At 48.3% G+C, this 27346-nt stretch overlaps 1 protein-coding gene across 1 annotated transcript in view; it reads left to right on the top strand.

Moving 5' to 3' along the window:
• LOC137344318 (choline/ethanolaminephosphotransferase 1-like) overlaps positions 1-27346 on the top strand; it is a 140416-nt gene that overhangs the window by 7083 nt on the left and 105987 nt on the right. The window contains exons 2-3 of the mRNA XM_068007179.1: positions 21277-21420; positions 22104-22174. Of these exons, the coding sequence (XP_067863280.1) occupies positions 21277-21420; positions 22104-22174 (215 nt within the window). The remainder of the gene's footprint in view (positions 1-21276; positions 21421-22103; positions 22175-27346) is intronic.

The following is a 27346-nucleotide window of genomic DNA, read 5'->3' as shown; positions in this document are numbered from 1 at the left end:
ATTTGAAGAGTTGAGTACTGATGGAAAAAGTTTGTTGGTATGTGGATGATGGGGAGGGGGGGGTGTAGTGCGTGGTGCAGTTGGTAGGAGACACCACTTGATGGTTGACCTCACTCACCTTGACTACTCGTGTCAAAGCATTGAACTTCTTCCTGCACTGCATCCATGCTCGTAGTGCTATGCGCCTGGCATTGACTCCGTCCCCTGCTGCTTCCCACTGCCTCGGGAACATATGTCTGGAGGGCCTCTTGCCCCCCCCCCCCCCCCCCCCCCCCACTGTGGATATAGGATGCCCCTCCTTCTGTCCACCTCTTGCACGACGGCCTCTAGTGCATCATCCAGAGAACCTTGGCGCATGCACTCTCACAGGTATGGTATAAACTCAGATTGGTGGGTTCTGGTCTGCAGATTAGAGGATGTGGGATTTAGTAGTGCGCAACCTTTATTCAATGTTTTAACATAACTCAACAGTTTGTAAACATAGGGATGGGACCTGCGACTGTGTTTTATGTGTGTGATGTCTGATCTCTGTTCAGACTCCGTTCAGACAGCAGACTGATATTTTTAGCAGATAACAGGTACCGGCCACCTTTAAGAGATTTTAAGAGACATCCTCCTTTGAAGAGATTGGGGCTCCCCCTGCAGGTGGAAAGTGCAAATTGCACTGAATCCTCGCGTCAATGTTGATTTCCAACGCTGCTTGCAGTTAAGTCCTCAGGCCTGACAAAAGTCTCGTCCTGCCTGCGCAAGGGCCATCGGGCGCAGGTTAATAGCGGATTGCGTTACCCGCACCCAATAATAGGCCTTATCCAATTTTAATCCCCCCCAATGTTTCCACTTGTCGGGGAGCATGTACCAGTTGGGCCGAATGGCCTGTCTGTGTGATGTAAATTCTGTGTAATGCTATGTAACATGTAAATCAAACAAATATAACATTTTATCTTGTTTATTTTACCTATCTACAAAATAATCCATACAAGTTATATTGAATGCGCAAATTATATAAAAATATTTACTCAACACAAATTATATCATATAAAAAATTGCATCTGTAAATACATTTTAATATTTTATTTCATTGTTTCACATTACTTTACCATTGATTGCCATCATTCATAAATCTCTGCAATGACATAAAAACATCCAGTATACAATTTTCTCTTAGTTTTCAATTAATCTCATTTCAATTCCTATTTAATTTCTCTTGATCATCTAAGAAGATTTATGTAACACCTTTCAGAACCTCAGGATATCCCAAAACGCTTCACAGTCACTGATGTTTTGTAGGCAAACATGGCAGCCAATTAGTGCACAGCAAGGTCCCATAACGAGCAATGAAATGAATGACCAGTTAATCTGTTTTGTTAGTGTTGGTTGAAGGATGAATGTTGGCCAAAGCACCAAGATAACTTCGGAATATAGGACAGGAGTAGGTCATTTGGCCTCTCGAGCCTTTTACGCAAAATTGCCTGTTCATACTCTTCTTCAAAAAAGTGTCATAGGATTTTTTTTTACGGCCCCCTGAACAGGCAAATGGGGTGTCAGTCTGCCAGAGTGGGCATAGCAATTTCCTCCAGGATCTGCCCAATGGCAGGAGTTTCCAGGGCTCATTGATGTTAATGTCATTCTGACACCTGAACAAAGGATTGGGACTTCCCTACAGTTTGCTGATGGCATTGTCATGTAATTATCCACCATGAGCTCAGAAATAGCATCAGAAGAATTCCAGACATACCAGGATGATATGGTGGAATGGGTAGCCAATGGTGAATTTTGCCAAAGCCCTCAAAATCCCAAAGCGTGCTAATCTCCAAAAGAAACAAGCACAAGGAACAGAGTATGAGGATTGAATTGCTGTCAAAACCAATCAAAACCAGCAGAGGTTACTGGTCATAAGTCGCCAAAGGAATATGATATGGACACTGCACATCGATGACATCACCCCCAGGGCATCGGACAGCTGGACCAACTTTGAGTCCTCTAAGGAATCACGGAGTCAGCCCAAGAACTTTCCTCAGACTGTACAGTCAGAAATCAGGAGGGCAAAAAGGGGACATGAGATTGCTTTGGCAGATAAGGCAAAGGAGAATCCAAAGAGCTTCTACAAATACATAAAGGGCAAAAAAGTAACTAGGGAGAGAGTAGGGCCTCTTAAGGATCAACAAGGTCATCTATGTGCGGAACCACAAGAGATGGGTGAGATCCTAAATGAATATTTCACATCGGTATTTACGGTTGAGAAAGGCATGGACGTTAGGGAACTTGGGGAAATAAATAGTGATGTCTTGAGGAGTGTACATATTACAGAGAGGGAGGTGCTGGAAGTCTTAACGCGCATCAAGGTAGATAAATCTCCGGGACCTGATGAAATGTATCCCAGGACGTTATGGGAGGTTAGGGAGGAAATTGCGGGTCCCCTAGCAGAGATATTTGAATCATCGACAGCTACAGGTGAGGTGCCTGAAGATTGGAGGGTAGCAAATGTTGTGCCCTTGTTTAAGAAGGGCGGCAGGGAAAAACCTGGGAACTACAGACCGGTGAGCCTGACATCTGTAGTGGGTAAGTTGTTAGAGGGTATTCTGAGAGACAGGATCTACAGGCTTTTGGAGAGGCAGGGACTGATTAGGAACAGTCAGCATGGTTTTATGAGAGGAAAATCATGTCTCACGAATTTGATTGAATTTTTTGAAGGGGTAACCAAGAAGATAGATGAGGGCTGTGCAGTAGACGTGGTCTACATGGACTTTAGCAAAGTCTTTGACAAGGTACCGCATGGTAGGTTGTTACATAAGGTTAAATCTCACGGGATCCAAGGTGAGGTAGCCAATTGGATACAAAATTGGATTGACGACAGAAGACAGAGGGTGGTTGTAGAGGGTTGTTTTTCAAACTGGAGGCCTGTGACCAGTGGTGTGCCTCAGGGATCGGTGCTGGGTCCGCTGTTATTTGTTATTTATATTAATGATTTGGATGAGAATTTAGGAGGCATGGTTAGTAAGTTTGCAGATGACACCAAGATTGGTGGCATTGTGGACAGTGAAGAAGGTTATCTAGGATTGCAACGGGATCTTGATAAATTGGGCCAGTGGGCCGATGAATTGCAGATGGAGTTTAATTTAGATAAGTGTGAGGTGATGCATTTTGGTAGATCAAATCGGGCCAGGACCTACTCCGTTAATGGTAGGGCGCTGGGGAGAGTTATAGAACAAAGAGATCTAGGAGTACAGGTTCATAGCTCCTTGAAAGTGAAGTCACAGGTGGATAGGGTGGTGAAGAAGGCATTCAGCGTGCTTGGTTTCATTGGTCAGAATATTGAATACAGGAGTTGGGATGTCTTGTTGAAGTTGTACAAGACATTAGTAAGGCCACACTTGGAATACTGTGTACAGTTCTGGTCACCCTATTATGGAAAGGATATTATTAAACTAGAAAGAGTGCAGAAAAGATTTACTAGGATGCTACCGGGACTTGATGGTTTGACTTATAGGGAGAGGTTGGATAGACTGAGACTTTTTTCCCTGGAGAGTAGGAGGTTTAGGGGTGATCTTATAGAAGTCTATAAAATAATGAGGGGCATAGATAAGGCAGATAGTCAAAATCTTTTCCCAAAGGTAGGGGAGTCTATAACGAGGGGGCATAGTTTTAAGGTGAGAGATTCAAAAGGGTCTAGAGGGGCAATTTTTTCACTCAAAGGGTGGTGAGTGTCTGGAACGAGCTGCCAGAGGCAGTAGTAGAGGCAGGTACAATTTTGTCTTTTAAAAAGCATTTGGACAGTTACATGGGTAAGATGGGTATAGAGGGATATGGGCCAAGTGCAGGCAATTGGGACTAGCTTAGTGGTATAAACTGGGCGACATGGACATGTTGGGCCGAAGGGCCTGTTTCCATGTTGTAAACTTCTATGATTCTATGATTCTATGTACATCAGTCTAATCCTGGGATATAGCCATCCAGCTTGGTGTACTGCCAGTCAGTCACAGATTAAGAGGCTGCAAAGAATCCAGAACAAGAAAGGTGGCACATTGCCTCCGACACTTTACCTGCTCAACCTACCTATGCAGTATCTGTGCCCCCCAAACAATGGAGACTTCCAGCAGTGGTACCTGCATGACACAAGGATTAATCCATCACAGTCAATGCTGATAGAGGAGGTACAGCAGAACCCACCCTGGTACACTGCTTAGTCTTTGGGCCTCGGGAACATTCAATCACAAGAGAAGATTCTGTCACTGGGGTTAGCTGGGCTGTAAGGGGTTTCTTTTTTTACTGTTTCTCGGGCTTATAATAGGTCAGCCAGTTATGTTTTTCCTGAGCTGCCCTGCCCGCAGTGCGGTTGCGAATCGCTTACCCCTTCCTGATTCTGAGCTGAGGACTTATCGAGTGGTAACAAAGACAGACAAACAGACCAGTGGATTGGTACAAGGAAAACCAATGTTTATTAATAAGAAAACTAAAACTACAAGGTAAACAGTATAATACAGAAGATAAAGAAATCGCTATGGATGTAATACAGTCTTACACTTATCGGGTTGAAAGAAACAGACACATCGAGGGAAAATTCTAAAATCACAAGTTTAGCAATATCCCTTAACCCCCAACCTTACACTTATGCTAGGTTGTCTTGTGGCAGCCAGAAAATTAATGCTCACCGGTGAAAACAGATGAAAAGGCCTGGCCCCTGTGCCTGCTGTTGCCGTCGACATGTGGTTGCGAGGTTTACTGGATGGCCTTCCTTCTTAGTTGCTAGCAGACAGACAGGATAGGGCCAAGAGGCCAAGAGAGCAGCTACTCCTACTACTACTACCCAGAAATATACTGGGCAGCTTCAGTTATACCCTCTTGGTAACAGGTTTTTTCATACCTTATCAGCTTGCTTCATTGTTTGATTTAAGCACGAAATGTAAGACAAAGGACCCCAACTCTGGCCCATTTACATTAATGGCCGGTTCCTGTATCGATCTGTTTGCTAACTGCTTTACCATTGTTCCGAATGTACCTTGATGGTTCACCTTTTGTCTTGCGATCACTTCCTGCTCGAATTTTGATGTGTTGACCGGCCATGTTGATAGCTTGCCTCAGGGCTAGAAAGCAGCTGCATTGTTTAAAGAAATCTGTCTAGACACGAAAACCTGCCAAGTTGTTGAGAATGCAATTTCAAATCTGCCGGTCCTTGGCCATGTGTCTGACTGCAGCCATTTTGAGAGACCTTGGATTTTTTAAAACAGTCACACCAGGGTTACTTTAATAACTCCAATAAATCTTCGGGGTGGGGGGAACATGTGAAATTTTGCGAATCCCTTCACTCCCCCCTGTGGATACTTAAACTTGCTTGAAGTGTCCATGCAAGGTGAGCAAAGATTTCTGACTGTCGCAAACAACCTTCCCCTTTATTTACCTATCCCTAATCCCTCGACACATACATTCCCTTACTTGGAGAGAACCCCAGTGTATGGCAGGCATTCGGATAGAAAACAAGGTTGAATTACAACAATCCCAGCACGGAGGGGTCCAAATACCCCTGCACCACTTGGGATGAAACAGTATTTCGCATACTATACAACACAACAATGAACAATCTTTATTCAAAATAACATCAAAACGTAAACATTACTTTATTGAAAACAACAAACGGAAGGGACCATCTTTATTAAAATAATGAAGCAGGCTGCCATCGCTCGCAAGGGATGCGTCCCCGAACTCACACGGGTGTTTCGTCTACCCGAGCATACTGGTCCTTCCATACCCTTTGTGTTCTAACTACTACCTCGAGACCCCTATTCCTACACTGGACGCAAACCAGGTAGAGGACAATCCCGAGCTGACAGATTACTGGCACGTGTGATGCCAGACGAATCCAGGAGGGGACCTCTATATTCTCAAAGATGTCCCACCAGGGTGGGGTCGTAATACTCAGAATATCGGCCCCTATCTGGACAGTCTTCTGTTCCAGCGTGTAAAAGTGTTTTTGGGACACCCCTACTGCTTTTAATAATTTAACGAGGTGTTCTGGGAGAGGGGGAATCTGATAGCCAAAGTGGGCTACATACTTTTGGAGGTTGGTGAAATTCTCTTTCACAGTGAGGTGAACAGTGGATGGTTCAGGGATGGGGACAATTCGTGTCTGTGCCACTTGAACTTCTGCCTGGGGTTTAAAGCAGAAACTGCTGTCACTCACCGCACACCAGCTGTGCTGACCATGCTGGTAGTGAGACGCTGCTGTGGTGATGCAATATGTCCCACCTCCTATATACGCCACCTGTGGGGGAACATGGCCTTGTGCCATGGCTTCCATGGTGCAGTTTATAGGCTTCGCGTCAGCAGCTCTGAACCCGCACTGCGGTTTTGAATAGGCGTTCAAGTGCTGGGGACACAGGATTATGTGTGATCCCCGGCTCTGGCACCCCGAGAGGTCAGTACCCGTCATAGCGTGCTCCCACTTTATGACGTAGGGCGGGACCGCTGTGAAACAAACGTGTGCACCCCCCTGAATGACACCAATGTTCTCCACCCTGTCTTTAATTGCATTTTTAAACCATTAATCTGGGTCTGCAGCTCGATGTCATCTCAGCTGTTGATGACAGGAGACCCCGTGTTAAAACCAGTTAAGACATCGTTAAAAACACCCCTTCTTTGTCTCCCAATCCCGTCCAAAAGCTCGTGGGTGTTTAGTCTGGTTCTGTCACCGTCTGAAAAATCAAACTGATAAAATTTAACATCTCCTTTAAGAGGGCTCATCCGAAGATGTGGTGGTCCTCTGTGTCGCCCCTTCTCGCGAGGCTCAGCCCAGACAGGGCGAGCAGGATCACGCCTCCGAACATTCCCTGTAAGAGATAAAAACATCTGGCCGGGCCCCATATCGGCTGCCTGGCTCGGGTGAAGTGTGAGCGGGTCCCTCGACCTCGGCTCACGTAGACAACACTGGAACGGTTCCATCTTAAAAATTATATTACGGTTCCACACCTTATAATAAACCTATACATCTTAACTTAAAACTACAAACTTAACTGCTAAAGTTATATACATCCGCCGCCCGTCTCCGAGCGGCCAGCTCAAATTCTGTCAGGACTGCTGCAGGCTGCTCCCTGCGGCTTGGCTGTACTGAGCTTTACTTCCGGTCTCTCACAGCCCGCGACTGCTGGCTGAGGACCTTTGTCTTTCGACTTAACTTTAGCACGGGAGGTAGCCCTTTTAAACTGGGGAGCCGGCGACCGTGCCTTCCTAGGCTGGGGTGTCCGAAGGGACCTCCTAGGAAGTGCTGTTGGTGGGGCTACCCTGGCGAGCGGACCCTTGCTGTGGGTCGCAGTCCTCGCTGGCTGGGGACTTTTCCCCTGTGGCTCCTCCCTTCCCAAGTCTGAGCTGTGGACAGGCAACCCCTCGCTGCCTGCTGCCGGAGGCTGAGAGTCTTCCTCTCCAGGTTCAAAACCTGGGTCGGGGGTGGGGTTACCTGCCTCGGGCTCCTCCTCCTCCCCACCTGAGTCCCAGAAGAGAGGGGGAGTGGTTTGGACAGGGGTCTGGGTGACTCCTCCCCTGACTGCACCTGCAGGTGCTGCCTGTGAGCTGTGACCTGCTGGGAGCTGGGGATTTCTAACCTCGGGTTGGATCCCAGCTGCCTGCTTTTTCACCTCCACAGTACTGGGGACCGTGTAGCTCTTGGACCGCTTCCCTCCTAGCCTTGTCTATGGCTCGTTCCCCTGCGCAGACGGTCAGGCCCAGGAATTTCACCTCCTGCTGACCGATCTGCGCTTTCTTCTCTAGTCATAGCGGGGCATCGTCAGAGGGGGCTGAGGGAGCTACCACACCGGTAGTGGCTGCTATTCTTCCCTGGCTGGCCATAAAAGATCGCATGGCCTCAAAAAATGACTCCATGGCAGCGGGGGCAATTCCTGTCTCTGCCTCCCCCGTCGCTGCCTTTTGGGCTGGGGCGGTGGGATTCTTTCCCTTAGTATCCTTCCAGGGGTTTTTACAATCTTTGCGCAAGTGGCCGTTCTTCCCGCACCCAAAGCAGTTTAACTTAGCCTGGGCGGGACGATTCCCTTCCTGGTGCCATTCCCTTTTATGCTGGGCCCCTGATTTAACCTAGTGGACTTTCCCCTTGGGTTGGGGCGTCTCGATACCCCTGATATTTTTAAATGCTATCGTGAGCTGGCGGATCACCGTTTCCTCGGTGGTCTGGGGGCTACGGGGGTCAAACCAAGCCGCAGCTCGTGTTCGAATTTGGGGCAGGCAGTTTGTCATGAGACAGCGGAGCCAGTGGGCTAATTGATCTCTGTTCAGGAGTGTCCGCCCTGGCATTCCCGGGCATGCGCTCCGGTAGACTGGTCACAGCCTGTCTGCGAAAGCCTGTGGGGACTCCCCAGGGAGCTGTACCGTTTTTCCCACCCGGGCGAACGGACTCCCATCATTTAGTCCCATGGCCTCCAATATCTCATCCTTTAACTCCTCGTAATCTTTCTGCCCCCTTTTGCACTCATCTGATAAGGTTTGGAGGAGGTCACCCCCCAGAGAAAACAGCAGCATTTTTGCTTGTTCTGCTTCATTGCAGTCATTAACGCACGCTGCCTGCTCTATCTCACGGAAGTGTAAAGAGGGGTCTCCCCTCACTGTAAGCTTAGGGATATGGCTAACCATGGCCCTGAACTGTGGGGTGCCATGCGGCACCACAAACTGGTTCTGGATGGCCCCTAGGTCCTCGCCATCGGTGGGCGGGCCGTACCTCCGTTGTCGGAGGGGGTACACTGGTCCCGGTCCTGGTCTATCTGCCAGGAATTGCTGGGTCTCCCCTAATGCTTCATCCTCCACCCCCGCTTGCTGCCAGACCTCCTGAAAACTCGGGGCTATGGGTGATGGCCGTGAAGCCTCTGGTTCCCTAACCAGTGTCGTTCTGGGAGCTGCCTGTGGGACTTCCCTGTTTGGGTTGCCGGTAAAATCCGACTGGCCCGCCTTCGGGCTAAGGAGGCATACCATGCCCTTCGCCCTCGCTAAGGCCATGCCCAAACGTTCTATTTCTTGCCTGCAGGGGCCATGATCTGCGTCCTCAAACCCCTGGGCGCAGGCCAGCTTATATGCTGCCTTTACCTCACCTACTTTCTCCTCCTGCTCTTTTAATTCTTGCGTGAGGCTGTGGATCTTATCCATTAACATAACCTCGCTGCCTCTCGCCTCTCTGACCTGGTATTCCAGGTGTTCCATTCTACCTCTAGCGCTACTTTTGAGCTCAGCGATCTGGTATTCCAGGCGCTCTACCTTTGCCTGGTGGTCCCTTGCCATCTGCGCCCTTTCTTGGCTAATTGCCTGGAGCGCTGCTACCCCTTGCTCTTCAGCTGCTGTCTTTTCCTGCAGCTCTAGGGTCAACTGTTTAATCTTGGCTGCTTGTACTGCTACAGCACGGTCTAGTACAAAGACCTGATTTTTAAAACACAAGAGCCAGACCGCATTCTCAATACTTTTCTTATACTGTTTACTTGCTGTCCACTGGATGGCTGCATCTATGGGACGCTCGGCCTTTAACATATCGCCCACCCACTTTTTTGCGATATTTACCTTGCCGCACACATAGGCAGACAACCTTATCTCCATTGCGGATTCCTCCTCCGCACCACTGTCTGTCTTGTTACACACTTTCGCCTCAGCTCCTGCCTGACTCGCCATTTCTGTAAGGGGTTTCTTTTTTTACTGTTTCTCGGGCTTATAATAGGTCAGCCAGTTATGTTTTTCCTGAGCTGCCCTGCCCGCAGTGCGGTTGCGAATCGCTTACCCCTTCCTGATTCTGAGCTGAGGACTTATCGAGTGGTAACAAAGACAGACAAACAGACCAGTGGATTGGTACAAGGAAAACCAATGTTTATTAATAAGAAAACTAAAACTACAAGGTAAACAGTATAATACAGAAGATAAAGAAATCGCTATGGATGTAATACAGTCTTACACTTATCGGGTTGAAAGAAACAGACACATCGAGGGAAAATTCTAAAATCACAAGTTTAGCAATATCCCTTAACCCCCAACCTTACACTTATGCTCGGTTGTCTTGTGGCAGCCAGAAAATTAATGCTCACCGGTGAAAACAGATGAAAAGGCCTGGCCCCTGTGCCTGCTGTTGCTGTCGACATGTGGTTGTGAGGTTTACTGGATGGCTTCCTTCTTAGTTGCTAGCAGACAGACAGGACAGGGCCAAGAGGCAAAGAGAGCAGCTACTCCTACTACTACTACCCAGAAATATACTGGGCAGCTTCAGTTATACCCTCTTGGTTACAGGTTTTTTCATACCTTATCAGCTTGCTTCATTGTTTGATTTAAGCACGAAACGTAAGACAAAGGACCCCAACTCTGGCCCATTTACATTAATGGCCGGTTCCTGTATCGATCTGTTTGCTAACTGCTTTACCATTGTTCCGAATGTACCTTGATGGTTCACCTTTTGTCCTGCGATCACTTCCTGCTCGAATTTTGATGTGTTGACCGGCCATGTTGATAGCTTGCCTCAGGGCTAGAAAGCAGCTGCATTGTTTAAAGAAATCTGTCTAGACACGAAAACCTGCCAAGTTGTTGAGAATGCAATTTCAAATCTGCCGGTCCTTGGCCATGTGTCTGACTGCAGCCATTTTGAGAGACCTTGGATTTTTTAAAACAGTCACACCAGGGTTACTTTAATAACTCCAATAAATCTTCGGGGTGGGGGGAACATGCGAATCCCTTCAGGGCCAATGGCACTGAAATACACACACCCGTCAGGAAAGACTTTTACAAATCCCAGAATATCCAACATTAATAGGAAGCAAAAAGGGTAACATACCCTGGGCAATCATTAGCCTCATTCAGGAGAATGAGAGGATGAGGAAAAGGGTGAGAGCTTGAACTTGTGTTTGGGGGTGTTGGAATTTATATGCATGGGGGTCTCTTTTTTTGTCCATTGGCATCCTGTTTAATTGTGTATGGAGGGACCTCACGTCTTCAGTGGGGGTCTTGGCTTTTGAGCGTATGGACAGGAGTTGCTATTTTTGTGTACGGGGAGGTGGCTTGTTTTCTTATCAAGATGAAAACGCTAGATGAGGGGAATAGTAATCTGACAAAAAATGTCTTCCATGGCTTCTTATTGTTTCTTTACTGTGTCTTTTAATTAAGATTAGTTTTAAACTATCACACTCAAAATGGAAGTTATGCATTCATTTGGAATGATATACAACACAGAAGGAGGCCATTCGTCTCATTGCACCTGTGCCAGCTCTCTGAAACAGCCATCCACTTTATCCCATTCCCCTGTCCTCTCCCAATATCTTTTAAAGGACCCAATATTCTAACTGCAGCTTAACAAATCATTTAAATAGTTTAGCCTTAACTCTTTGTTTTTGTTGTCCATACAACAACAACTTGTATTTATATTGCACCTTTAATGTAGTAAAACATCCCAAGACACTTCACAGGAGTGATTATCAAACAACATTAGACACCAAACCACATAAGGAGATATTAGGACAGGTGACTAATAGCTTGGTCAAAGAGATAGGTTTTAAAGAGCCTCTTAAAGGAGGAGAGACAGGTAGAGAGGTTAAGGAGGGAATTCCAGAGCTTAGGGCCTAGGCAGCTGAAGGCACGGCCTCCAATGGTGGAGCAATTAAAATTGGGGATGCGCAAGAGGCAAGAATTGGAGGAACGCAGAGATCTGGGAGGGTGGTAGGGCTGGAGGAAGTTACAGAGATAGGGAGGGGTGAGACCATGGAGGGATTTGAAAACAAGGGTGAAAATTCTAAAATCGAGGTGTTCCCGGACCGGGAGCCAATGTAGGTCGGCGAGCACAGGGGTGATGGGTGAACGGGACTTGGTGCAAGTTAGGATATAGGCAGCAGAGTTTTGGGTGAACTCAAGTTTATGGAGGTGGAAGATGGGAGGCCGGTCAGGAGAACATTAGAATAGTCAAGTCTGGAGGTAACAAAGGCATGGATGAGTATTTCAGCAGCAGATGAGCTGAGGCAGGGGCAGAGATGGACGATGTTATGGAGGTGGAAGTAGGCGGTCTTGGTGATGGAGTGGTTATGTGATCAGAAGCTCATCTCAGGGTTAAATAGGACACTAAGGTTGTGAAAGGTCTGGTTCAGCCTCATAAGGGACCAGGGAGAGGGATGGTGTCAGTGGCTAGGGAACAAAGTTTGTGGTGGGGACCAAAGACAATGGCTTCGGTCTTCCCAATACATATCCCTATCCCATTTGTTTTTTACAACTTTATCAACTTGTCCTCCCAATTTTACAGATCTGTATCCGAACCCCTAAGTCTCCCTGCTCCTCTTAAAGTTTTACCATTTAGCGTAAATGTCCTCTCATTCTTCCTCCAAAAGGTATCGCTTCACATTTCTCTTTATTAAATTTAATTTGATGTTTAAAAACCAACAAGTTGGTTTAAGAGATGAGGGGGTCTATTTTCCTTTGTGTGCCTGAGGTTCTGGGGCAATTAGCAGAATAAATTGGAGCAGAGACCCGCACTCATGACACGCATTTCCTGGGGTCCATCCCTGCTGTTGGCAGGAAGCTCCTCTCTGAAACAGGTGTTTCAACTTATATTTTACACAGGAGTGAGGTCTTGATGTCTCTTGCATCGTTATCTGGGGCTTCCGCTGAGCGTCCAGCAGACACGAAGAGCACCCATGGAAACTGGGAATTGGAGGGCTAGCCAGCCCCTTTAGATCAGAGGTTGTGTATATGGACTGCCTCCCGGGGAGTGGGTGGGAGGATGAAATCAGGTCAGAGGTGTTTACGTAAAATGTGCTGGGAGGCAGTATCCTCAATATGTGAATATCTTAAATGCAACCGTAATGGTGAATATACTATAAGAAACAATCGCAGCAATCCAATTGGGGAGGCTGTTTCTAGTCCTTATCCGAAGGAGGTCAACCGACTTAAAAGTACTTTGTACCAGGTGTCAACGGGCCACGTGAGATGGCCCAAACAGACTGCAAGGACTGATGACATTATTCAAGATTTCCTGAGTCTCACAGATTGCTCTTCAAAGCAGGACCTGTTTCTCAAAGAGTTTTAGGGGTGTGTAAAAAAACTACTTTTTGGTGTCTTTTGCCTGGTCATGAACTGCAGGGACAGACTTGGTTTCATAAGCGTGAGTCCCACAAAGACTGCGTTGTTTGTTTGCTGAAGGAATGGAACTGCTGGTTGGTTTCTGAGAAACACTGCACTCCAAGTACTGCAGCAGACACTGATACAAAACAATCTTATCTCACTGGTCTCTCTATTGAACCCATTGTGAACTGGTTTCAGATTAGACTGTTTCAAATGCCTTGCTTGTATTCCCTATATTGCTTTCGGCTGTAAATATTTCTATTCTTGAAAAACCTGTTTAATAGTTTAATCTATTATGAAAAATGTCTGGCACGGCAGATATTATTTGTCTTCTGAACTGACATAAGACATATTGGAATTGGTACATGCTATTGGGTATCAACAATCAGGTTCACTGCCCAAGGCAAACTATCCTGGGGCACTTCGTGCAAAACATAATTGTGGTTCATAGGAGTGAAGGCTTATCTACGAAAGGGGACTTTTTGTTCTAGTTCTATCTCTATTGATGAATGGGTCAACACCAACCAATAAAATAGTGCACAGAAGAATGTCATGTGAATATGTTAAGCATTTGTTTTCCAATAGTAATTTCTGACCTAATATTTCTGCTGATATTAATCCAGTTCCCTTACACTCAGTCAGTAACCCCTCCCCCCAGCACCATGTGTTATTGACTGTATCTCTACTGATATTAATCCAGCTTTCATATTCAATCCAAAGGAATACCCATGTTAGCTTCAATAAGAATTAAAAATGGGCTATTCAGCTTATCAGTATGATGTCAAGTTTAAAATATTGAAATTGAATGCCAATGCAGATTTTTTGTCCTGCCTACTTATAGTAGATTCCCTTATTGCCGAAGATTTGACCATCAAGAAGTTGGTTACTGAGCAGCTGAACTCATTCCCATCACGGCCAGTGACATATGCAATTATCTAGCACAAGACCCTGTTAATTACTGCGTTGTGAATGGCTGGTCTGATGATGGAGTTTTGCCAGAACTACGATCATACGGTAGATATCGAGATGTATTGTCGATCGAAGATGGGCATTTGCTTTGTGGATTTCCTGTTGTTATTCCACCTAAAATCCGAAACAGTGTGATCTAGGAATTACATGCTGATCGCCCTGGTATAACGAGAATAAAAGGATTAGCTAGGATGTACATGTGGTGGCTTTCCCTAGATAGAAACAGAGAAGATGCTGTTCATGTGTGTCAAGCCTGCCAGATCCACCGACCTGTGGATACTAGTACTTGGCAATGGCCAACAAAACCATGGCGGCAAATTCATGTTGATTTCACCAAGATAAAGTAACAGAATTCTCATTCTAATTGGCTCGAAGTGGTTCCAATGCATCAAGAGTTGCAATGGTGACGATTGGTGCGCTACGGTATTTGTTTGCCTGATATGGACTTCCTGTAGAGTTGGTCTCTGACAATGGATCACCTTTTCAGTCACTTGATTTTTCTCAATTTTTGATTAAGAATTATATGTCACATGTTAAGGCAGAAATTATTCACATGTGAACGGCGTTCCTCAATGCATCCTCTGTCTCCAACGACAAATCGATGGAGCAAGTTCACGCATTTGTACATGCGCACTAAAACCGTGAACTTGCTCCTATTGGTTCGCCGGTGATTTAACAGCTGATAATTAAAGGGGAATCACACGCTGCAATCATAGAAACCACAGAAAAATTGTAAACTTGTCCATCTGTCCAGCTGGAACGTAACTACTTACACCACCAAAGGGTACCCTGAAAAATACCAGGTCTATACTACTTTTTAAAAGCGCGATGACTCTTAATATATGCCAAACAACCAAAAATTAAATTTTAAAAACGTGGAGTCTCATATTACTCCTTATTGTAATATTTTTTGGTCATTAAAAATTTTTTTAAAACTTTTAAAAGTTTTAAAATTTTGTTTTACTTTTCCCTTCGGTCTCTTTAATTTAATTAAATTACTTCTCTGGCTTTTTATTAAAAAAAATTAAAATTTTTATTTACAATGATTTGCAGAATATTACTTTAAATGAATGAACTTTGCTTGCCTGTTTGTGTGCATGACTTCTCCTCCTGACAGATTTTGTGGGCGTGTCTTCCATTATCACAGACTCAGAGGCTGGGTTGATGTCGTGCATTTTTTAAAAACTTCCAAATCACGCAGGTCTATGCCACGAATCCACAGTAAGTAAACTCGTACATTTAATTTGCAAGAGCTGCGGCCGACGTTGCCACGCTGCTCTGAGCAAGTTCCGGCTCATTATTTCTCCACCCACAGTCAAATGGGGAAATTGAGAGGGTTGTACGTACGTTCAAAACTTCTCTAAAGGTGTTACAAGGTCCTGGCACCATGCATCAGTAATTAGCTGCATTTCTTTTGAGTTATCATATGACATCTCATACTGTCACTAGCATGACACAGGCTGGGTTATTCACTGGAAGGAAGTTACATACTCATTTTCATAGTTTTAAACCTGACTTGGAAACATCAGTGTCGAGAAGGAAACTTTGTGATGCTGGATAGCCAACTTGGAACAATATCGCATGGGAGAAAGACTATTATGTGTTGAATTCCGCAGGAATGTGATGGTGTTATTGAATAGAAGAGTGGAGCTATTACCTTTAGTTTTGGTGGATGGTTTACTGTGGAGAAATCATAAGAATCAATTACAGGAGCTGCATGAATTGACTGCCTTTGATGTACTCAGTGATAATGTTGCATGTGACCTACTACCAACGCCTATTCCACCTAAGGCAGTAGCTGTTACAGCCCCTCAGAAAGTTTCAGATGTTTCACCTATTCCCATGGGTAACGAATCCACGGCGTTGTTCATGCTCCTGGTTCTGGAGTGAACTCTCCAGGACAGACTCCAAAGAAAGTTGCGGACCCTGACAGTGGTGAAACCAATCCCAACAAGCTACTGTTATTAGTCCCAGCTCACCCATTGTCAAACCTACTTGAAGATATTCTCAAAGGTAAAGGAAACCTCCAAATCTTTCCGACTTGTAGATAGTTATAAGTGTAATGGTTTTCAATATGGTTCTAGTGTTGGCATCAACCATCTTTCCTGTGCTTTACTGGGAGAGTGCCATGGTTTTTTTGATCTTGTTATTGTAAGATGTAGTTACTGAACTTCTTTACTTCATGTTTTTTAGCTGGTAACCAGGCTCATTCTTGGAGATAATTATTTTCGCCTGTAATTCTGAGGGGGGAAAGTGATATGTAGGATACTTGAATATTGTTAACTGAACACTAGCTAGCTCCCTGGTGGGAGTAAGCGCATTGTAGAAATGACACTCCAATGTCTTCTCTTGTATTACTTTGTAATTCATTGACGGAAGATTGTAGAGGGTCTGGAAATAAACACAATTGGAATGTTTATTCAGACATAATGTAAGGTTCAGTGGGGACTTCAAATAATTACAAAACTGAGCATGTACATCTACTGCAACAAGATAGTCTTCTATTTATTACAGCAATGTATAAGAGATATGCAATGCTAAAATACCAGTGCTACACATGCAGATTACCCAACTGCATATATGGCTCATTAGCTTCATCAATTGTAGAGGAGGCAGGCAGTTTATTGAATAATTAATTGGTGATTGGCCTTGGGTATCATGATCCATGCTGCTCATTCCTCTCACTGGAGCTGAAACAGCTGTTGGGAATTGTAGGGGGTGGTGGTGTGTGCCAGCTTCACCTCTGACTTCCGAGTGGTTCGAATCGCTCCCACTCCCTTGGTTCTAGACCTTGGACTTATTTGGGGGTTGTGACAAAAGTGCAGCAGACAACTGGTTTTAGTGCAAGAAACTTTGATCTTTATTCAAGAGAGAAAATACAACACAACAATCTTAACACTCTAATAGAATGGGGAACACTTCGGTACACCCGAGGGAAATTACTGTAGAAAGATACCTCACCCCTCCCAATCCCACTTTACAAGCTAAGTTGGGCTCTAAAGGACCAGAGAGAATGCTCACCAAACGAATCCTTGACAGTTGAGTTGGTTCGCAATTTCGGGGTTCGCTGTATGTGTTGATTGGTGTCTGCCGTACCCCGGACACGGTAGAGGACTTCAACTGCGTAGCTCGTCAGTCTTCGCGAGCCCGCTGATGCGGTCGGGTGCGTCTTGGATCTATCGGGTGAGTACCCACTTTTCTTTGTAAAGTGATAGGATTTAGAGTCTTTTGAGTAGAAAACTCACCCAGGGGTAAGTCAGGAATAGATTGTAGAGTGGAAACTTTGCGGATCTTCGGTTTTCTCCCGAGTTGGTTTTCTTTGGTCGCGGTGGCCCAATATTACCCGATTGGTTGGTGGCAATATTCGGTTGGTTGTTTCGTAAGGCCCTTGTTGCCGTGAGGTGTCTGATGGTCACTGGGGCTGTTGCTCTGGTTTCTTCTTGTGTGTCGGCCTGCTTCTAGAGCTGCTGACCTTCTCTGTTGAACTTCTTTCTGTTGCCCCCTCGCCTTGTTGAACTGTTGTCTCCCGAGCTGTCGAACTCCTGGCTGAACTGAACTTCTTGAGAAAATGGGCCTTCAATTATACTAATTGAAGCCTCCTTATCTGCGCGCCAAATCTGACCTGGTTTATTGTAAGATTTTGGCTGGCTGTTTAAGAGTAACTTGTTTATGAAATGTGTGAAGTGGTTTCGGGATGGTTTCATGAGTTGTTGAGCTCTTGCTTGATTGTAGTCATTGTGCTCAGGTTTCGAGTTTCCTGACTGGGCCTGAGATTTCTATGGAGTGGGCTGATTGGATTTGTTTTATGCATGTTTTGGATGGGTCCTGTAATTTGGGTGGGGACTGCTCTTCCGTGGGTCTATTGTCTGAATGTAAATGTCTGGTAGGGGCTGAGTGAGGTCACACAGTTCCCCCAGACAGTTTGATTAACTCCAATACTCAAAACGTCTATTACAGAGGTTGATCCCAACTCCTGTTGCAGCCTTTTTTTCCTTTACAAGCCCAAACATGCCTTTTTAAAATACCAAATCTTGGTTTTTGACCTTGAATCACCCTCTGTTAGGCCCAATATGTCATCACCCTGAAATGGTTAGAAAAGAGTCCAAAGTCCTTTTCTTTAGGGTTTTTCTCCGAGTTTTGGGGGATCTGTGAATTTTGAGAATCTTACAGAATCAAGGCAAAGTATTCAAGCAGGGGCACCTTTTTTTACATTGAATGGAAAGAAAATCAAATTCTGTTTTTATTACCAGCATTCGAGGAAAAAGCTAATCAATGCACATGGTTCAGCACTGTAACGCCCATAAAACATAGCCAAGTTCCGCACCCATGAGGACGGCCTCAACCGGGATCTTGGGTTCATGTCACGCTACACGTTACCCCACCAGCGAACAAATGTTATCTGTTTTTAATATAATGGGTCATTTGCTGGCTCTCTCTGCCTTCCGGATGTTTCTGCCTCTCTCTGTTTTTTTTCTCTGTTTTTTTTCCCTGTTTGTTTTTTTGTTGAATGTGTATTCGGGGGTTCTGCAGGTGACACCTCTCTGTCTGAACACGGTGATTGCCTTGGCAACGGGCAGTTGCAGGGGCAGTCTGTAAACACCATGTATTGTTCTATATGTATAAATGCGTAGGCTTCAAGGAGCTCTTGAAACATTTGCCTGAGGAAGGAGGAAATCTCCGAAAGCTTGTGAATTTAAAATAAAATTGCTGGACTATAACTTGGTGTTGTAAAATTGTTTACAATTGTCAACCCCAGTCCATCACCGGCATCTCCACATCATGTTTTTAAAAAATCCAAGGTCTCTCAAAATGGCTGCAGTCAGACACATGGCCGAGGACCGGCAGATTTGAAATTGCATTCTCAACAACTTGGCAGGTTTCGTGTCTCAGACAGGTTTCTTTAAACAATGCAGCTGCATTCTAGCCCTGAGGCAAGCTATCAACATGGCCGGCCAACACATCAAAATTCGAGCAGGAAGTGATCGCAGGACAAAAGGTGAACCATCAAGGTACATTCGGAACAATGGTAAAGCAGTTAGCAAACAGATCGATACAGGAAACGGCCATAATGTAAATGGGCCAGAGATGGGGTCCTTTGTCTTACGTTTCGTGCTTAAATCAAACAATGAAGCAAGCTGATAAGGTATGAAAAAAACCTGTTACCAAGAGGGTATAACTGGGCTGCCCAGTATATCTCTCTCTGGAGTAGCTCTCTCTCTTCGCCTCTTGGCCCTATCCTGTCTGTCTGCTAGCAACTAAGAAGGAAGGCCATCCAGTAAACCTCGCAACCACATGTCGACGGCAGCAGCAGGCACAGGGGCCAGGCCTTTTCATCTGTTTTCACCGGTGAGCATTAATTTTCTGGCCGCCACAAGACAACCTAGCATAAGTGTAAGGTTGGGGGTTAAGGGATATTGCTAAACTTGTGATTTTAGAATTTTCCCTCGATGTGTCTGTTTCTTTCAACCCGATAAGTGTAAGACTGTATTACATCCATAGCGATTTCTTTATCTTCTGTATTATACTGTTTACCTTGTAGTTTTAGTTTTCTTATTAATAAACATTGGTTTTCCTTGTACCAATCCACTGGTCTGTTTGTCTGTCTTTGTTACCACTCGATAAGTCCTCAGCTCAGAATCAGGAAGGGGTAAGCGATTCGCAACCGCACTGCGGGCAGGGCAGCTCAGGAAAAACATAACTGGCTGACCTATTATAAGCCCGAGAAACAGTAAAAAAAGAAACCCCCTTACAGGTACAGTGTCTCTATGACAGGGTGGGGAGCTGGATGGGGTACAGTGTCTCTGTGAAAGGGTGGGGAGCTGGATGGGGTACAGTGTCTATGTGAAAGGGGGTGGGGAGATGGATGGGGTACAGTGTCTATGTGAAAGGGAGGGGGAGTTGGATGGGGTACAGTGTCTCTGTGAAAGGGTGGGGAGATGGATGGGGTACAGTGTCTGTGTGAAAGGGGGTGGGGAGATGGATGGGGTACAGTGTGTGTGTGAAAGGGAGGGGGAGTTGGATGGGGTAGAGTGTCCATGTGAAAGGGGGTGGGGAGATGGATGGGGTACAGTGTCCATGTTAAAGGGTGGGGAATTGGATGGGGTACAGTGTCAGTGTGAAAGGGGGGAGTTGGATGGGGTACAGTGTCTGTGTGAAAGGGGGGAATTGGATGGGGTACAGTGTCAGTGTGAAAGGGGGGAGTTGGATGGGGTACAGTGTCTGTGTGAAAGGGGGGAATTGGATGGGGTACAGTGTCAGTGTGAAAGGGGGGAGTTGGATGGGGTACAGTGTCTGTGTGAGAGGGGGGAATTGGATGGGGTACAGTGTCAGTGTGAAAGGGGGGAATTGGATGGGGTACAGTGTCAGTGTGAAAGGGGGGAGTTGGATGGGGTACAGTGTCTGTGTGAGAGGGGGGGAGTTGGATGGGGTACAGTGTCTGTGTGAGAGGGGGGGGGAGTTGGATGGGGTACAGTGTCTGTGTGAGAGGGGGGGGAGTTGGATGGGGTACAGTGTCTGTGTGAGAGGGGGGGGGAGTTGGATGGGGTACAGTGTCTGTGTGAGAGGGGGGGAGTTGGATGGGGTACAGTGTCTGTGTGAAAGGGGGGGGGGAGTTGGATGGGGTACAGTGTCTGTGTGAAAGGGGGGGGGAGTTGGATGGGGTACAGTGTCTGTGTGAAAAGGGGGGAGTTGGATGGGGAACGGCGTCTCTCCAGAAGTGTGGGGAGTGGGATAGTAACTGCCTGGTCTGTGTGTTTAGTCTGTAAATTGCTCGGAGCTGCTCCCGCACTGCTGGCGGTACTTCATAGGAACAGAAGGTCATTCATCCCCTCGAGCCTGATCTGTAGAACAACTCCATCCCTAAATATCCTCATCTAACAAACATTTACCAATCTCAGTGTTGAAAGCTCCAGTTGTCCCCCAACTTTCACAGCCTTTTGACGGAGTTTTCCAAATTTCTACTACCCTTTGTGTGGAAAAAGTGTTTCCCGATTTCACTCCGACAAGGCACCAAGCCTGGGTTTAAACTGGTTTTAAGGTCCCAGGAGGGAGACATGACATGTGCTGGGAATTCCGATGGGGACTCTCTGTGTGAATTGGGCTCCAGCTCTGGATGGTGAGGAGTCCGGGCCGGGGGACCGATTATTGGACTGATCCTCGAGCAGGGCTGCCGGAATTTCATGGCAGCTTCTCCCACTTCGTCACCGCAACCACCGTAAACCGGAGTTCCCCACTTACTTGCGCCAGATTCAGTCGAGAAAAGGCCGGGAGCAATGTTCCGCTGGTGCGGCCGTGTGACGGGCTCCGGGCTCCGGGCTCCGGCCGACAAACAGCGGACAGCCGCCTCCGCGCGCCCGGCGTCCCGGCCTAACCCCGCCCCGCCCAGCCCACGTGCCGCGCCTCCCGGCCCCGCCCCGCCACGTGCCGCCCTTCCCGGCCCCGCCCCGCCACGTGCCGCGCCTCCCGGCCCCGCCCCGCCCCGCCCACGTGCCGCGCCTCCCAGCCCCGCCCCGCCACGTGCCGCCCTTCCCGGCCCCGCCCCGCCACGTGCCGCTCCTCCCGGCCCCGCCCCGCCCACGTGCCGCGCCTCCCGGCCCCGCCCCGCCACGTGCCGCCCTTCCCGGCCCCGCCCCGTGCCGCTCCTCCCGGCCCCGCCCCGTGCCGCGCCTCCCGGCCCCGCCCGCCCACGTGCCGCACCTCCCGGCCCGGCCCCGCCCCGCCACGTGCCGCTCCTCCCGGCCCCGCCCCGCCACGTGCCGCTCCTCTCGGCCCCGCCCCGTGCCGCGCCTCCCGGCCCCGCCCGCCCACGTGCCGCTCTTCCCGCCCCGCCCCGCCCACGTGCTCATTGTATGCCGGGAGACGGCGCGCGAGCTGTTGGGGACGGGCGCGCCGCTTCACCGCCCTGGTGTGGATCCGCGAGAAGATCGAGTGCAGCTTGTCATCCATTGTAGGTGGACGGTCTTGGCATTGGGATGGTCTCTCGGTCGTTAAAACAGCGACCAGTGTTGTTGGGAACGGTCAATTAGTTGAGGTGTTCGGGGTTTAATCCTTCGTTAGTGTCGTGATGCTCACAGGTGTGATCTCACGGCGGGTGAAGGGGCACACGGTGGCGGGAAGAAAGTCGAACGTCGAAAGAAGACAGAAAGTGAGGTATGGAGAGAGAGTGAGTGAGAGTGAGAGTGAGGTACAGGGAGTGAGAGAGTGAGGTATGGAGAGAGAGTGAGAGAGAGTGAGAGAGTGAGGTACAGGGAGTGAGAGAGTGAGGTATGGAGAGAGAGTGAGTGAGAGTGAGAGTGAGGTACAGGGAGTGAGAGAGTGAGGTATGGAGAGAGAGTGAGAGAGAGTGAGAGTGAGGTACAGGGAGTGAGAGAGTGAGGTATGGAGAGAGAGTGAGAGAGAGTGAGAGTGAGGTACAGGGAGTGAGAGAGTGAGGTATGGAGAGAGAGTGAGAGAGAGTGAGAGTGAGGTACAGGGAGTGAGAGAGTGAGGTATGGAGAGAGAGTGAGTGAGAGTGAGAGAGTGAGGTACAGGGAGTGAGAGAGTGAGGTATGGAGAGAGAGTGAGTGAGAGTGAGAGTGAGGTAGAGAGAGTGAGAGAGAGTGAGAGTGAGGTACAGGGAGTGAGAGAGTGAGGTATGGAGAGAGAGTGAGTGAGAGTGAGAGAGTGAGGTACAGGGAGTGAGAGAGTGAGGTATGGAGAGAGAGTGAGTGAGAGTGAGAGTGAGGTACAGGGAGTGAGAGAGTGAGGTATGGAGAGAGAGTGAGAGTGAGGTACAGGGAGTGAGAGAGTGAGGTACAGGGAGAGAGAGAGAGTGAGGTACAGGGAGTGAGAGAGTGAGGTATGGAGAGTGAGAGAGAGTGAGAGTGAGGTACAGGGAGTGAGAGAGTGAGGTATGGAGAGAGAGTGAGAGAGAGTGAGAGTGAGGTACAGGGAGTGAGAGAGTGAGGTACAGGGAGAGAGAGAGAGTGAGGTACAGGGAGTGAGAGAGTGAGGTATGGAGAGAGAGTGAGAGAGAGAGAGAGTGAGGTACAGGGAGAGAGAGAGAGTGAGGTACAGGGAGAGAGAGAGAGTGAGGTACAGGGAGTGAGAGAGTGAGGTATGGAGAGTGAGAGAGAGTGAGAGTGAGGTACAGGGAATGAGAGAGTGAGGTACAGGGAGTGAGAGAGAGTGAGGTACAGGGAGTGAGAGAGAGTGAGGTACAGGGAGTGAGAGAGAGTGAGGTACAGGGAGTGAGAGAGAGTGAGGTACAGGGAGTGAGAGAGAGTGAGGTACAGGGAGTGAGAGAGAGTGAGGTACAGGGAGTGAGAGAGAGTGAGGTACAGGGAGTGAGAGAGTGAGGTACAGGGAGTGAGAGTGAGGTATGGAGAGAGTGAGAGTGAGGTACAGGGAGTGAGAGAGTGAGGTATGGAGAGAGAGTGAGAGAGAGTGAGGTATGGAGAGTGAGAGAGTGAGGTACAGGGAGTGAGAGAGTGAGGTACAGGGAGAGAGAGAGTGAGGTATGGAGAGTGAGAGAGTGAGGTACAGGGAGTGAGAGAGTGAGGTACAGGGAGTGAGAGAGTGAGGTACAGGGAGTGAGAGAGAGTGAGGTACAGGGAGGGAGAGTGAGGTACAGGGAGAGAGAGTGAGGTACAGGGAGAGAGAGTGAGGTACAGGGAGAGAGAGTGAGGTACAGGGAGTGAGAGAGAGTGAGGTACAGGGAGTGAGAGGGAGTGAGGTACAGGGAGTGAGAGAGAGTGAGGTACAGGGAGTGAGAGAGAGTGAGGTACAGGGAGTGAGAGAGAGTGAGGTACAGGGAGTGAGAGAGTGAGGTACAGGGAGAGAGAGAGTGAGGTACAGGGAGTGAGAGAGAGTGAGGTACAGGGAGTGAGAGAGAGTGAGGTACAGGGAGTGAGAGAGAGTGAGGTACAGGGAGTGAGAGAGAGTGAGGTACAGGGAGTGAGAGAGTGAGGTACAGGGAGTGAGAGAGAGTGAGGTACAGGGAGTGAGAGAGAGTGAGGTACAGGGAGTGAGAGAGTGAGGTACAGGGAGAGAGAGAGTGAGGTACAGGGAGAGAGAGAGTGAGGTACAGGGAGTGAGAGTGAGGTATGGAGAGAGTGAGAGTGAGGTACAGGGAGTGAGAGAGTGAGGTATGGAGAGAGAGTGAGAGAGAGTGAGGTACAGGGAGTGAGAGAGTGAGGTACAGGGAGTGAGAGAGTGAGGTACAGGGAGAGAGAGAGTGAGGTATGGAGAGTGAGAGAGTGAGGTACAGGGAGTGAGAGAGTGAGGTACAGGGAGTGAGAGAGTGAGGTACAGGGAGTGAGAGAGTGAGGTACAGGGAGTGAGAGAGAGTGAGGTACAGGGAGAGAGAGTGAGGTACAGGGAGAGAGAGTGAGGTACAGGGAGAGAGAGTGAGGTACAGGGAGAGAGAGTGAGGTACAGGGAGAGAGAGTGAGGTACAGGGAGTGAGAGAGAGTGAGGTACAGGGAGTGAGAGAGAGTGAGGTACAGGGAGTGAGAGAGAGTGAGGTACAGGGAGTGAGAGAGAGTGAGGTACAGGGAGTGAGAGAGTGAGGTACAGGGAGTGAGAGAGTGAGGTACAGGGAGAGAGAGAGTGAGGTACAGGGAGTGAGAGAGTGAGGTACAGGGAGTGAGAGAGTGAGGTACAGGGAGTGAGAGAGAGTGAGGTACAGGGAGTGAGAGAGAGTGAGGTACAGGGAGTGAGAGAGAGTGAGGTACAGGGAGTGAGAGAGAGTGAGGTACAGGGAGTGAGAGAGAGTGAGGTACAGGGAGTGAGAGAGTGAGGTACAGGGAGAGAGAGAGTGAGGTACAGGGAGAGAGAGAGTGAGGTACAGGGAGTGAGAGAGAGTGAGGTACATGGAGTGAGAGAGTGAGGTACAGGGAGAGAGAGAGAGAGAGTGAGGTACAGGGAGAGAGAGAGAGAGTGAGGTACAGGGAGAGAGAGAGAGAGTGAGGTACAGGGAGAGAGAGAGAGTGAGGTACAGGGAGAGAGAGAGAGTGAGGTACAGGGAGAGAGAGTGAGGTACAGGGAGAGAGAGAGAGTGAGGTACAGGGAGTGAGAGAGTGAGGTATGGAGAGAGAGTGAGTGAGAGTGAGAGTGAGGTACAGGGAGTGAGAGAGTGAGGTATGGAGAGAGAGTGAGTGAGAGTGAGAGTGAGGTACAGGGAGTGAGAGAGTGAGGTATGGAGAGAGAGTGAGAGAGAGTGAGAGTGAGGTACAGGGAGTGAGAGAGTGAGGTATGGAGAGAGAGTGAGAGAGAGTGAGAGTGAGGTACAGGGAGTGAGAGAGTGAGGTACAGGGAGAGAGAGAGAGTGAGGTACAGGGAGTGAGAGAGTGAGGTATGGAGAGTGAGAGAGAGTGAGAGTGAGGTACAGGGAGTGAGAGAGTGAGGTATGGAGAGAGAGTGAGAGAGAGTGAGAGTGAGGTACAGGGAGTGAGAGAGTGAGGTACAGGGAGAGAGAGAGAGTGAGGTACAGGGAGAGAGAGAGAGTGAGGTACAGGGAGTGAGAGAGTGAGGTATGGAGAGTGAGAGTGAGGTACAGGGAGTGAGAGAGTGAGGTACAGGGAGTGAGAGAGAGTGAGGTACAGGGAGTGAGAGAGAGTGAGGTACAGGGAGTGAGAGAGTGAGGTACAGGGAGTGAGAGTGAGGTATGGAGAGAGTGAGAGTGAGGTACAGGGAGTGAGAGAGTGAGGTTTGGAGAGAGAGTGAGAGAGAGTGAGGTATGGAGAGTGAGAGAGTGAGGTACAGGGAGTGAGAGAGTGAGGTACAGGGAGTGAGAGAGTGAGGTACGGAGAGTGAGAGAGAGTGAGGTACGGAGAGTGAGAGAGAGTGAGGTACAGGGAGTGAGAGAGAGTGAGGTACAGGGAGTGAGAGAGAGTGAGGTACAGGGAGTGAGAGAGAGTGAGGTACAGGGAGTGAGAGAGTGAGGTACAGGGAGTGAGAGAGTGAGGTACAGGGAGAGAGAGAGTGAGGTACAGGGAGTGAGAGAGAGTGAGGTACAGGGAGTGAGAGAGAGTGAGGTACAGGGAGTGAGAGAGTGAGGTACAGGGAGAGAGAGAGTGAGGTACAGGGAGTGAGAGAGAGTGAGGTACATGGAGTGAGAGAGAGTGAGGTACAGGGAGAGAGAGTGAGGTACAGGGAGAGAGAGTGAGGTACAGGGAGAGAGAGTGAGGTACAGGGAGAGTGAGAGAGTGAGGTACAGGGAGTGAGAGAGTGAGGTACAGGGAGAGAGAGAGAGTGAGGTACAGGGAGTGAGAGAGTGAGGTATGGAGAGAGAGTGAGTGAGAGTGAGAGTGAGGTACAGGGAGTGAGAGAGTGAGGTATGGAGAGAGAGTGAGTGAGAGTGAGAGTGAGGTACAGGGAGTGAGAGAGTGAGGTATGGAGAGAGAGTGAGTGAGAGTGAGTGAGGTACAGGGAGTGAGAGAGTGAGGTATGGAGAGAGAGTGAGTGCTAGTGAGAGTGAGGTACAGGGAGTGAGAGAGTGAGGTATGGAGAGAGAGTGAGAGAGAGTGAGAGTGAGGTACAGGGAGAGAGAGAGAGTGAGGTACAGGGAGAGAGAGAGAGTGAGGTACAGGGAGTGAGAGAGTGAGGTATGGAGAGTGAGAGAGAGTGAGAGTGAGGTACAGGGAGTGAGAGAGTGAGGTATGGAGAGAGAGTGAGAGAGAGTGAGAGAGTGAGGTACAGGGAGTGAGAGAGTGAGGTACAGGGAGAGAGAGAGAGTGAGGTACAGGGAGTGAGAGAGTGAGGTATGGAGGGAGAGAGAGAGAGTGAGGTACAGGGAGAGAGAGAGAGTGAGGTACAGGGAGAGAGAGAGAGTGAGGTACAGGGAGAGAGAGAGAGTGAGGTACAGGGAGTGAGAGAGTGAGGTATGGAGAGTGAGAGAGAGTGAGAGTGAGGTACAGGGAATGAGAGAGTGAGGTATGGAGAGAGAGTGAGTGAGAGTGAGGTACAGGGAGTGAGAGAGTGAGGTACAGGGAGAGAGAGTGAGGTACAGGGAGAGAGAGTGAGGTACAGGGAGAGGGAGTGAGGTACAGGGAGAGAGAGTGAGGTACAGGGAGAGAGAGTGAGGTACAGGGAGAGAGAGTGAGGTACAGGGAGAGAGAGTGAGGTACAGGGAGAGAGAGTGAGGTACAGGGAGAGAGAGTGAGGTACAGGGAGAGAGAGTGAGGTACAGGGAGAGAGAGTGAGGTACAGGGAGTGAGAGAGAGTGAGGTACAGGGAGTGAGAGAGAGTGAGGTACAGGGAGAGAGAGAGAGAGTGAGGTACAGGGAGAGAGAGAGAGTGAGGTACAGGGAGAGAGAGAGAGTGAGGTACAGGGAGA

Source organism: Heptranchias perlo, chromosome 27 (assembly GCF_035084215.1).
Source record: "Heptranchias perlo isolate sHepPer1 chromosome 27, sHepPer1.hap1, whole genome shotgun sequence".
In the NCBI taxonomy this organism is placed as follows: domain Eukaryota; kingdom Metazoa; phylum Chordata; class Chondrichthyes; order Hexanchiformes; family Hexanchidae; genus Heptranchias; species Heptranchias perlo.
The sequence above is the reverse complement of the archived record's forward strand: the minus strand, read 5'-3'. Positions and strand labels throughout refer to the sequence as shown.